Raw genomic sequence first — 12718 nt, 5'->3', positions numbered from 1 at the left:
ACGATGCAACTGCTAGAGAAAGTAAAGTCAGAAGGAAAAGCTGAAGTGACTTGGGGTATTAATGGGCCCCACTGAGGGCAGTTACTAACGAAGCCTCCCCAGGGCCTTGTTAGGGCAGATAATCGGAGGCCATGCTTGCAGACAGGCAAAGCACTGTGCTGAGAAATGTCTTTGTTGGTTTTAGTGAAGCAGAAGAGCCAAGGCCTGACCCCAGCCACTGGAAGGGGAGATCCTGCACCCCCACATCTGGCTCAAGGCTTTTCCTGGGGTCTGTGGGCTGTGGTGGGCAGTGTGATGCCATGAGAAGAACAGTGGTATGACACCTCTGAGCTGCTGCACAGGGTTGCAAGGAATCAATGAGGCCCCATTGCAGTGAGTACAACATATCTCCTCCTAAGCTACTGCCAAGGGGAAAAACCTTCAGGGCTGTTGGGCCTTCCCTCTTTACCAGCACCCTCTGCCTTCTCCTCTGCAGGCTTTCCATTGCTGTCCCACACATTGCCCTATTTTCTTGAAGTCTGCAGACACCCATCTCAGTTCAGCATCTTGCTTTCATGCCTTGCTTTCACCCATGTCTCATCAGCCCTCCCCAGCTGTTCCTTGAAACACAAAGCCATGGTCTGATGAGAGGGTGACCTCTGGCACCACAGCATGACCCTTTGAGGGACATTTCTCCCTCCTTGTGACCAGTGCCAGCCTTCCTGGAACACTTTGTGGCATTTTTTTCTCTACTGCTCTTCTTTGCTACCGCAGAAAGCTCCATCTGGTAGGAAACCACTCTTGAAGTAGGCATCCCAACCCAGCAGGCTCCTTGCGGCCTCTCAGCCAAGCAGACACAAGTCACCTCAGCAGAACCTTCCAAGCCATGGGCCTGCTGCTGGCCTTGCAGCTTCTTGGCTACACACAGCCAAGCCTTGTGCCTCCTGCTGGCCAGTCATGGACTCAATCAGAATCACAGAATCACAGAATTTTCTAGGTTGGAAGAGACCTCAAGGTCATCGAGTCCAACCTCCAACCTAACGCTAACAGCCCTCCACTAAACCATATCCCTAAGCTCTACATCTAAACGTCTTTTGAAGACTTCCAGGGATGGTGACTCCACCACTTCCCTGGGCAGCCTGTTCCAGTGCCTCACAACCCTTTCAGTGAAGAAGTTCTTCCTAACATCTAACCTAAAACTTCCCTGGCGCAACTTAAGCCCATTCCCCCTCGTCCTGTCACCAGGCACGTGGGAGAACAAACCAACCCCCACCTCGCTACAGCCTCCCTTGAGGTACCCATAGAGAGCGCTAAGGTCGCCCCTGAGCCTCCTCTTCTCCAGGCTGAACAAGCCCAGCTCACTCAGCCGCTCCTCGTAGGACTTGTTCTCCAGGCCCCTCACCAGCTTCGTTGCCCTTCTCTGGACTCTCTCGAGCACCTCCATGTCCTTCTTGTAGCGAGGGGCCCAAAACTGAACACAGTACTCAAGGTGCGGCCTCACCAGAGCTGAGTACAGGGGGACGATCACCTCCCTAGCCCTGCTGGTCACACTGTTCCTGATACAAGCCAGGATGCCGTTGGCCTTCTTGGCCACCTGAGCACACTGCTGGCTCATATTCAGCCGACTATCCACCATCACTCCCAGGTCCTTCTCTGCCTGGCAGCTCTTCAACCATTCCTCTCCCAGCCTGTAGCTCTGCTTGGGGTTATTGTGCCCCAGGTGCAGGACCCGGCACTTGGCCTTGTTGAACTTCATGCAGTTGACCTCAGCCCATCGGTGCAGCCTATCCAGATCCTCCTGCAGAGCTTTCCTACCCTCAAGCAGATCGACACACGCACCTAACTTGGTGTCATCTGCGAACTTACTGAGGGTGCACTCAATGCCCTCGTCCAGATCATCGATGAAGATATTAAAGAGGACTGGCCCCAGCACCGAGCCCTGGGGAACGCCACTAGTGACTGGCCTCCAACTGGACTTGGCTCCATTCACAAAGCTCACAAACTGCCTGAGATTAACGTTAGTAAAACCAGAAAAGTGAGATAGCCAATTTATTGCTAAGTAAATAGAATCAGTTTTTTCAGTGTGGCTTTCAGCTCCTGGTTCCTCATGCTGTAGATGAGGGGGTTCAGTGCTGGAGGCAGCACCGAGTACAGAACTGCCATCACCATGTCCAAGGATGGAGAGGAGATGGAGGGCGGCTTCAGGTAGGCAAACATGACAGTGCTGACAAACAGGGAGACCACGACCAGGTGAGGGAGGCACGTGGAAAAGGCTTTGTGTCGTCCCTGCTCACAGGGCATCCTCAGCACTGCCCTGAAGATCTGCACATAGGACAACACAATGAAAACAAAACAACCAAAGCCTAAAGAAACATTAAATGCAAGTGCCCCGACTTCCCTGAGGTAGGCATCTGAACAGGAGAGCTTGAGGATGTGGGGGATTTCACAGAAGAACTGGTCCACGACATTGCTGTGGCAGAGGGGCAGGGAAAATGTGTTGGCCGTGTGCAGGACAGCATTGAGAAAGCCACTGCCCCAGGCAGCACCTGCCATCTGGGCACAGGCTCTGCTGCCCAGGAGGCTCCCGTAGTACAGGGGCTTGCAGATGGCTACGTAGCGGTCATAGGCCATGACAGTGAGGAGATAGTACTCTGAACAAAACAAGAAGACCGAAAAGAAGACCTGAGCAGCACACCCTTGATAGGAGATTGCCCTGGTGTCCCAGAGGGCATTGGCCATGGCTTTGGGCAGAGTGGTGGAGATGCAGCCCAGGTCAAGGAGGGCGAGGTTGAGGAGGAAGAAGTACATGGGGGTGTGGAGGTGGTGGTCACAGGCTACGGCGCTGAGGATGAGGCTGTTGCCCAGGAGGGCAGCCAGGTAGATGCCCAGGAAGAGCGCGAAGTGCAGGAGCTGCAGCTCGCGCGTGTCTGCGAATGCCAGCAGGAGGAACTCGCTCACTGAGCTGATGTTGGGCATTTGCTGACTTTGGACATGGACACTGCCAAATGAGAAAAAAATATAAATAGAGTGTCACGAGTAATGTCTGTTAGCATAATTCAGTTAATTCACAGTGAAAGCCTTAAATTACCTGTTTCAAGAGGACCTTTGTCTGTCTCCCTGTCTGGAGCCCTGCTCTGTGCTTGCTGAATGTCCTGTACACTGCAGCCTCCTCTGCCCAGCAGCTCCCAATGAGCCTACTCTGCTCCATTCGAGGTTCCAAGAGGGAAGGTTCCTGGGCAGTGGCTCCCTCTGCTGACTGCGGGGTGTTTGGCTGTGTGACTCTGTGTGCATCTTCCCTGTTCAATACCCAGGAGACAAAACCAGCAGGTGGATCATGCGTGTCTGGCTGGAGAAAACAGGAAGCATCTCCTCCTGCTTCACCCTTCGTGCACAGCACTCCCTGTCAGAATCAGGCACCACCAGCTGGCACCCTGGGCAAGGGAGAGAAGCAGGCATGGGCAGGCAGGGCGGACCCAACCCAGTGCAGAGGCTGTGGTGTCGATGAGGTAGAGCCTGTCCTCACAGCCCTGTGCCATCTACCCTGCACAGACAGCAGAGGGACAAGAGCTCTGGAGTTTAAGAAGCATTTGGAATGTGCTCCTGGTCATATGGTAGGAGCCTGGGGGCAAGACCTGTGTGGAGCCAGGAGTTGGACTCGATGATCCCTGTGGGTCTCTTCCAACTCAGGATATTTTATGATTCTCTGATTCTGTGCCTTCTTCCACAGAGGAAGGTAGAGGGGGTCTGTAGCAAATGTGTCTACTGACACAGAGATTTAGGGTTCAGACACCCCATATTCTCAGCCCCCCAGGTTATACATGCCGTGGCAGAAGCTGTGAGGGGAAGAGAGGAGAGCAGGGGCTGCTGCAAGGAAGGCGCCTGCGCTGCAGGGGATGGCAGGGAGGGAGCAGCTCCCTCTCACTGCCTGCCCATGTCCCTGCTGCCTGCAGCTGTCCTGCCAGCAGCTCTTTCTCTGTCCCCACGGCTCCTCCCATCCATGCTCACAGCCCCCATCCCACCTGCTGTGTGCCCAGCTCTGCCCTGCAGAAACCTCCTGGGGATGGGGACAGCTCTGGGGACATCTCCCTGTCTTCAGGTCCTAAAGAACAGCTCAGAAAAGTCCTGGTGCAGTCTGTAAGCAGAGAAGGGAAGGGATATTCTCAGGTTCATCACTAACCTATGTCTCAGTTCAAGGCAATAGGAAGCTAAGTCACCTGTGCAAATCCAACCACTCTGTTAACACAGAGCCTGCCCCACAATCAAAGCAGGAAGAGACAGGCAGAGAGTGCAGAAAGTGCCTTCTCTTTGCAGGCATCCCCTGTCCTGCCCTTCCTCTGCCCAAGCCCCTGGGCTCCCTGGGCAGGCTGAGTGCTGAGCCTGGCAGGCGGCAGAGGCCCTGCCCCGGCACACAGCCCCTGGGGCACAGCAGGGAGGGACCCTGCTCTGCACCACAGCCCTGGGCAGCCCTGCAGCTGCCCTGCAGCACCTTCTCCTTCACACTGCACAAGCCACACGAGACATCCTGGCAGCTCCTGGCCAGGCAGAGACACCCCGCATCCAGGTGCCCCTTCCAGGAACCTGCCCTGCACTGTCTGGCAGGAAGAGACTTACTGTGGACAGAGCTGTGAAGGTTTCTCCTGCTCTGAGCTCTCCTCTACCTGCACCCTCCAGGATGCCTGGAATCCCTTCCTGCCTGGGTGCCTGTGGTCAGAGCCCCCAGCCCTGCTGCGCTGTGCAGAGGAGCTGCTCCTGGCCACAGCTGTCTCTCTGCACCACGGCCCTCTTGCCACAAGCTCTCTCAGTCCCATGAGCCCGGCCCAGCTCAGCAGCACAGCACCAGCCCAAGGCACTGCAATCACCCCTCTGGGGGCTTTGCTGATGAGCCCACGAACCTCAGGCACTCAGAGACAATTGAAGACAGCTCTCCAGAAGTCCAAGTCAAAGGCAAGTTTCCTGCAGTGTCCCCCTGAGGGCCAGCACTGACACAGCCTCCCTTGGAGCGCGTTAGAGCAGAACCCTGGAGGCAGTGAGGACAAGGAGACAAAGGCAATGTGAAGGTGACACTGATGTGTAGGAAAACTGGATGTGTGTCACCAAGCACATGGGCCAGGCCTTGACCCCTGTCCTCTGGGAAGGGAGATCCTTTCCCTTGACAGGTTTGTCAGGGCTCTTTGTGGGGCAGTAGGAGATGGGGATGTGCATGGCCAAGTGCAGGAGAATGGTACGACCCCTGCCTGGTTTATGGGAGGGGATGAGGCCCTGGTGTTTCAACGATCAGCTGTCTGCTCATGGGCCTCAGTGGCAGAGACAGTAGCAATAGCCATGGACACAAAGACCTGGGTTCCTTTTGGGACTTTAAGCCTTGCCACAGCCTTCTATCCTGTCTACACCTGACCATTTAAAGGACTCCCAGTCCTGCACACCTTTCACGGCTGGCTGCAGACCCGTGTCCATGTGGTGTCACACCAGATCAGAGCTGAGTCTGATAACTCAGATTTTCTTGGTGGCCGTGCTCCTCGTAAGGCAGCTCTCTAGGAAGGTGGCCTGGTTCCTGGTGAGCAGGCACCACTGCTCGTATGGCATCCCATGTGGTTCCCAGGCCCTCCTCCTCCTGCGCACTGCTCTCTCAACAGGGTCCCAGGCTACCCTGATGTGTGGGTTACTCTTCCTCTGGTGCAGTACTGGGTTCTTCTCCTTCTAAATGTCAAGAGGTTTCTGTAGGCAAAATCCTGCAGTTTCTCAAGGTTCGCCCACACTGATGCTCCATTCTGTCAGCTCTTCATGTCTGCAGGCAGACAGTTCAACCTTGCTGTGATTGTGCTATCTCTGAGAAGACAGCAGCATCAAGAGTTGCAGGAAAGTTTGGATAACACAAGTATAATCAGTTGAATGGAATTGCAGCACAGAGCCACAGAAGGGTAGGGGATGGAAGGCTGCCGGGTCCCACATTTACTGCAATTACTTCTCATGCATGTTGTCAATTTGTCTGGAGCAGTGTCCTAAATGTTTGGGGCTCTGCAAGTGAAAATTGGAAGGGCCAAAACCCAGCTGGAGCTCAATCCAGCTAGGACTGCCAAAGACAATAAACACTGCTTATAGAAATACTTTAAAAAAGGAGGATTAAGGAGAATCATCATCCTTTATTGGATGTGGGGGAAATCTTGTAATGATCTCGAGATAAGGTAAAGGCTGAGGTACTTAATTCCTTCTTTACTTAATTCCTTACTTTGATTCCTCTGACTCTACCAGCAAGACCAGTTGTTTCCCTGGACATTTTTTCCTCCTCATGGCCAGTGCCAACATTCCAGGGCACCCTTCGTGGTTGTTTCTCCTCTCCTTCTCTTTCCTACCACCAAAGAAAGCTCCATCAGAGTGGAAACCACTCCTGAAGTAGGCATCCCAACCCAGCAGGCTCCTTGCGGCCTCTCAGCCAACCAGACACAAGTCACCTCAGCAGCAGCTTCCAAGCCAGGGGCCTGCTGCTGGCCTTGCAGCTTCTTGGCTAGACACAGCCAAGCCTTGTGCCTGCTGCTGCCCACTCATGGACTCAAGCAGAAGGGACAGGACAACCCATGTTGGGGCCTTCCTTCTGCCTGGGTCCTTCTGGGTGTGTAGGCAGAGGGGATCCCCCAGTCAGCATGCCAAGCAGGTGCCTTGTGCTGGCCTAGCAGGGCCACTGCCAGATGTCAGCCCAAAAGTGCAGCTCCCAGGAAGAAGGCAAGGCTGACCTGCCACCTCCAGACACAAGTGACCTCACAGTCCCTTTCCATGACACATTCCTGCAGCTGTGCTATCAGCTGCAGAGACAGAAGTGGCCTCACAGTCCCTGCCACAGTCACATTGCTCCTACTGGGGCAGGAGATCCTGAGGCAGAGCTGAGCTCCTCAGAGCATTCCCACCCATCTCCTCCTTGTGGCCCACAAGCTGATCAGATCCATGGCCCCTCACATTCATTTGGAGTTAGGGTTTGGTTTAGGTCTCTTAACCACTTTTCTAGTGTTAAATAGACCATTTTGATGCTACTATTAAGGGCAGAGATCAGAGTGATTAAGAGAGTAAGAGCTAGGGGAAGCAGCTATGGGCTGAGTTTTGTCTTCAAAGGGTACGCTGAGGTCAGTCATTAGAGTAGTGGATTCCTGTCAGGGTGCTGAGTAGCATTTAGGTTTAGGAAATAAGTTTACAGGTTGAAGCTGGACGAATTGCCTTGTATGTCTATTTTAAGTCATGGTTACATCTGCATCAGCATAACCTGAACCCTCTTACCTCTACAAAATCCTTAATTTCAGCTGGTCAAGCCCCTATTCCCTCCTCTCAGTCTCACATTTCTCCTGGCCAGGCTTCTCCTGATTTCTCCATATCAGTTATCTTTTTAGGGGCATGCTTATGATGCCTTTCATGATCTTAGACTATCTGTCACTGGTCTTTTGGCTACTCTATTTCTGAGAAAAGTGGCACTTAAGACACGATGGAAAGGACACAAAACTCCATCAGAGCACCCTGCATAATATGCCCAGCAGCTCTGCAGTGCCACAAAAGTGTGGTTCCTCCCTACAAGTTTTCTTTCCAGAATGGCTCCTATGGATCCAGGGTAACTTTTCCCAGGCACTCACTTCCCCAGACCACACCACTCTTGCCCACAGGCCCCATGTGTCTCTCCAAGCCTCCCCTCTGCCCCTGCAGTAGTGGCACCTCACTGCAGCAGGTTGGTGCATCTCCAGGCTCAGGGGTGTTTCCTGAGGGCCTGCCCCGTGTGGGGAGTGGTGGGGAGGAAGAGAGCAAGGTCATCTCCTGGGGCATGGCTGAGCACAGCCCAGCCATCCTGCACCAAGGACAGGTCCCTGCTCCCAGTCTGATGCACACGTACAATGTGCACATTTCTCCATCATCCCAGCTTCACACAGGGACCTTCAGCCCTGTCCCAGTCACAAGATTTGGCTACTTCTCCACCCACAGACATACACTGCTTTCCATCTGGGGACTCAGGCAGGACTTTAAGGATCTGCTAAAGCCCTGGGTGTCCTTGTTTCTTACAGTTCTTTCTCCTGGCCCTCCCCACTGCACAGCAGTGCCTCTCAGGTGGCACTCAGTGACCCTTCTACAAGAAGAGCCGGAGGGCAGACCCGGGAAATTACAGGCCTGTCAGTTTGACCTCAGTGCCAGGGAAGCTCATGGAGCAGATCCTCCTGAGAGTCATCACGCAGCACTTGCAGGGCAAGCAGGCGATCAGGCCCAGTCAGCATGGGTTTATGAAAGGCAGATCCTGCTTGACGAACCTGATCTCCTTCTATGACAAAGTGACGCGCTGGGTGGACGAGGGAAAGGCTGTGGATGTGGTCTACCTTGACTTCAGCAAGGCTTTTGACACCGTCTCCCACAGCATTCTCCTCAAGAAACTGGCTGCTCTTGGCTTGGACTGGCGCACGCTTCGTTGGGTTAGAAACTGGCTGGATAGCCGGGCCCAAAGAGTCGTGGTGAATGGAGCCAAGTCCAGTTGGAGGCCAGTCACTAGTGGCGTCCCCCAGGGCTCAGTGCTGGGGCCGGTCCTCTTTAATATCTTCATTGATGATCTGGACGAGGGCATTGAGTGCACCCTCAGTAAGTTTGCAGATGACACCAAGCTAGGTGCATGTGTCGATCTGCTTGAGGGTAGGAAAGCTCTGCAGGAGGATCTGGATAGGCTGCACCGATGGGCTGAGGTCAACTGCATGAAGTTCAACAAGGCCAAGTGCTGGGTCCTGCACCTGGGGCGCAATAACCCCAAGCAGAGCTACAGGCTGGGAGATGAATGGTTGGAGAGCTGCCAGGCGGAGAAGGACCTGGGAGTGATGGTGGATAGTCGGCTGAATATGAGTCAGCAGTGTGCTCAGGTGGCCAAGAAGGCCAACGGCATCCTGGCTTGCATAAGAAACAGTGTGACCAGCAGGGCTAGGGAGGTGATCGTCCCCCTCTACTCAGCTCTGGTGAGGCCGCACCTCGAGTACTGTGTTCAGTTTTGGGCCCCTCGCTACAAGAAGGACATCGAGGTGCTTGAGCGGGTGCAGAGAAGGGCGACGAAGCTGGTGAGGGGCCTGGAGAACAAGTTCTACAAGGAGCGGCTGAGTGAGCTGGGCTTGTTCAGCCTGGAGAAGAGGAGGCTCAGGGGCGACCTTATCACTCTCTATGGGTACCTCAAGGGAGGCTGTAGCGAGGTGGAGGTTGGTCTGTTCTCCCACGTGCCTGGTGACAGGACGAGGGGGAATGGGCTTAAGTTGCGCCAGGCGAGTTTTAGGTTAGATGTTAGGAAGAACTTCTTCACTGAAAGGGTTGTTAGGCATTGGAACAGGCTGCCCAGGGAAGTGGTGGAGTCACCATCCCTGGAAGTCTTCAAAAGACATTTAGATGTAGAGCTTAGGGATATGGTTTAGTGGAGACTGCTAGCGTTAGGTCAGAGGTTGGACTCGATGATCTTGAGGTCTCTTCCAACCTAGAAATTCTGTGATTCTATGATTCTGTGATTCCACCCTGATGGAGCTTTCTGTGGTAGTAGGAAAGAGCAGGAGAGAAAAAACTGCCACAAAGTGCACCTTGGAAGGTTGGCACTGGCCATGAGGAGGAGGACGTGTCACTCAAAGAGTAGTGGTGTGGTGCCAGAGGTCACCCTCTGATCAGACCATGGCTTTGTGTTTCAAGGAACAGCTGGGGAGGGCTGATGAGACATTGGTGTAAGCAAGGCATGAGAGCAAGATGGTGAACAGAGATGGGTGCCTGCAGCCTTCAAGGAAATAGGGCAAAGTGTTGGACAGCATAGGAAAGCCTGCAGAGGAGAAGGCAGAGGGTGCTGGTAAAAGGGGAAGGCCCCAACAGCCCTGAAGTTTTTGTCCCCTTGGCTAGAGCTTAGGAGGAGATATGTTATATAAATTACAATGGGGCCTCATTGATTCCTTGCAACCCTGTGCAGCAGCTCAGAGGTGTCATACCACTGTTCTTCTCATGGCATCACACTGCCCACCATATTCCACAGACCCCAGGAAAAGCCTTGAGCCAGACGTGGCAGTGCAGGATCTCCTGTTCCAGAGGCTGGGGCCAGACCTTGGCTCTTCTGTATCACCAAAACAAACAAAGACTTTTCTCAGCACAGTGCCTTTTCCTGTCTGCAGACATGGGCAGCAGTTATCTGCCCTAACATGTTCCTGGGGAGGCTTTGTTAGTAACTGCCCTCACTGGGGCCCATTAATACTCCAAGTCACTTTAATTTTTCCTTCTGACTTTACTTTCTCTAGCAGTTGCATCATTCTCCTCTCAGTACCTGAACTTCATCGACTGAGCACCAAAATACACCATGGAACTCATTAAAATGCAGAAACTCCTAACATCTCTTCGATAGTATTCTTCAAGCCTTCATGACTTGTGCAGCTAATTGCAGAGCTTTTATGGCGTTTTTAAGGGAAAAGATTTCACAAAGCACATAATAAAAATATTATCTTATTTCAAAGGCTGAATTTTGTTGCATTTCAGTTTTGAGCATCATTCTCCTATTGCTATTCATCCAGGGTGATTTCTTTGGAGGACTCCATCGGGAGGAAAAGCAGAGCCTCCTGGTCTGACACCTCCACTGCCAGCAGTGGTCTTTGTCCCTGTAAGTGCAGCCTAGCCCAGAACATGAAACCCTTTCTAAGACAATTCAGGGGTTCCTTGGGAAAGTATTAAAGTATAAAATAAAATAAAATAAAATAAAATAAAATAAAATAAAACAAAACAAAATAAAATATAAAATAAAATAAAATAAAATAAAATAAAATAAAATAAAATAAAATAAAATAAAATAAAATAAAATAAAATAAAATAAATTTGAAATGACCGTAGGATCCTGAGAAATTCAGCTTGAATCTCAGTAGACACCTGGACAACCATAGTCTCTACTGGGTCTTCTGTGGAAAACTGATGAAGAAAATTAAAGGAAATATATCTTCATTGGCTGTAGCTGTAGCCATGAGATTGGCCTCATTGCGGAAATTGTCCCCTTCCAGACACAGAAACCTAAATTGAGTAGAGTGAAAAGACCTGCCCAGTCAATAAAGTAGGGCAAAGTCCTACTTCCTGTGCTATAGATGCAGAATGCAAAAAGAATTGCGTTGTGCCTGACACTACTCTGGGACGTGTCACCCAGGTCAGGCAACTTTGCCTTAGTGCTGACAAGTCCACCACAAAAGCACACTCCCAAGCTCTACATCTACACCTTGGCTCTCCAGTCGATGACCCAGCTCATGGATGGCAATCAGGGAGTCTCGGTTAGCGCAACGCTGCCTCAGGTGCGCCACCATGGTAGCCATTGGCACCTGCTGTTCTTCAACCCTCAGCAAACCCCCAACAGAAGGGTTCTGTGGAAGGCCAAGCAAGGTAGACTCCAGTACAGTTATCTCTTGGGATGCCCCTGTCACTCCATAAATACAGGTCAGTTCTACCTCTTTCTAGCTTGATGGCTGTACTGGGTCTGGCTGGAATGTTAACTTTCCCGGCAGCAGCCCATACAGTGCCGTACTCTGTACTTGTAGCTGGAACAGCAGTGTTATCACACCAGGGTTGTGTCTACTGCTGAGCAGCAGTGGCACAGCATTGGGCCTTTCTCTAACCCTCCTAGGGGGTGGGCAAAAAAAGTGAGGAGAGAAACATCACTAGGGCAGCTGACCTAAACCAATCAAAGGGATATTCCATACCATGTGATGTCCCACTCAGCAATAAAAGGTGGAAACAGGAAGAAGAGGGGAGGGGTGGGCTCTCGTTGAGAAGACGTCGGTCCTCCTCTCGAACACCGGCTGCGTGCGTTGAGGCCTTGCTTCAAGGACGTGGTCAATCATCGCTCATTTGTGGGAAGTAGAGAGTAATTTCTTTCCTCTGCACTTCCATATAGCTTTCATTTATTTTGTTTGTTTGTTTTCCTCCCTTTTTTCCCCTTTCCCTTTTATTTCCCCTTAGTTAAATTGTTTAGTTCATGGTAGTCTTTATTTAATTATTCTAATTATTTCCCTTTAATTAAATTATCCTTATCTCAACCCGTGAGTTGTTCTTTGCTTTACTTCTCCCCCTCCTTATCTAAAGGAGGGGGAGTGAGAGAGCGGTTGTGGGGTTTAGCTGCCCAGCACGGTAAAACCACCACAAACTGTTTGAAATCAGTTTTACAGCAACATCAACATTACACGAACCCTCTTACCTCTACAAAGTAAGCTTCCAAGCAACTCTTCACTTCTTCCCGCACCCCAATCTGACATCTCTCTTGGCCAGGCTACTCCTGACCTCCCCATATCAGTCATTTAACTGGGATCAGCTTTCTGATGGCTGTCATTATATCAGAGTACCTGTCTCTCCTCTGTTGGCTACTCTATTCTGTGGTATTAGACCGCTCTATACTCTATACTCTGTTGGTTATTCTAGTCCGTTACTTCGACTATGCCCAGGGCATTTGTTGCCTCCACGCAGCCTGCCAGGACCTGCCACAGTCTCAATCCTCCTGGTGAGGCAGGAGATCCTGAGGCAGAGCTGAGCTCCTCAGAGCATTCCCACCCATCTCCTCCTTGTGGCCCACAAGCTGATCAGATCCAGGACCCCTCACATCCATCTTTGAATGCCATGTGGCTGTAGAGCAGCCTCACGGTTCCTGCCTTGCCCCTAGGGAAAACAAACCTAAATTTAAAGGTTAGGAAAAAGGTTTTAAGGTGAGGAGGTTAATGCACAGGAAGACATGCTTTGGATGTTAGTTGTTCGT

At 51.9% G+C, this 12718-nt stretch overlaps 1 protein-coding gene across 1 annotated transcript; it reads right to left on the bottom strand.

Moving 5' to 3' along the window:
• Positions 1 to 2034: 2034 nt before the first annotated feature.
• LOC311427868 (olfactory receptor 14C36-like) lies at positions 2035 to 2955 on the bottom strand (the record flags this gene model as incomplete). Its single annotated transcript, XM_084539458.1, has 1 exon — positions 2035 to 2955. One exon carries the CDS (start codon positions 2953 to 2955, stop codon positions 2035 to 2037), a length of 921 nt encoding a protein of 306 aa, XP_084395584.1.
• Between the last annotated feature and the right edge of the window lie 9763 nt (positions 2956 to 12718).

This window comes from Aythya ferina (assembly GCF_964211825.1).
Source record: "Aythya ferina genome assembly, contig: HAP1_SCAFFOLD_29, whole genome shotgun sequence".
Classification (NCBI taxonomy): domain Eukaryota; kingdom Metazoa; phylum Chordata; class Aves; order Anseriformes; family Anatidae; genus Aythya; species Aythya ferina.
The sequence above is the reverse complement of the archived record's forward strand: the minus strand, read 5'-3'. Positions and strand labels throughout refer to the sequence as shown.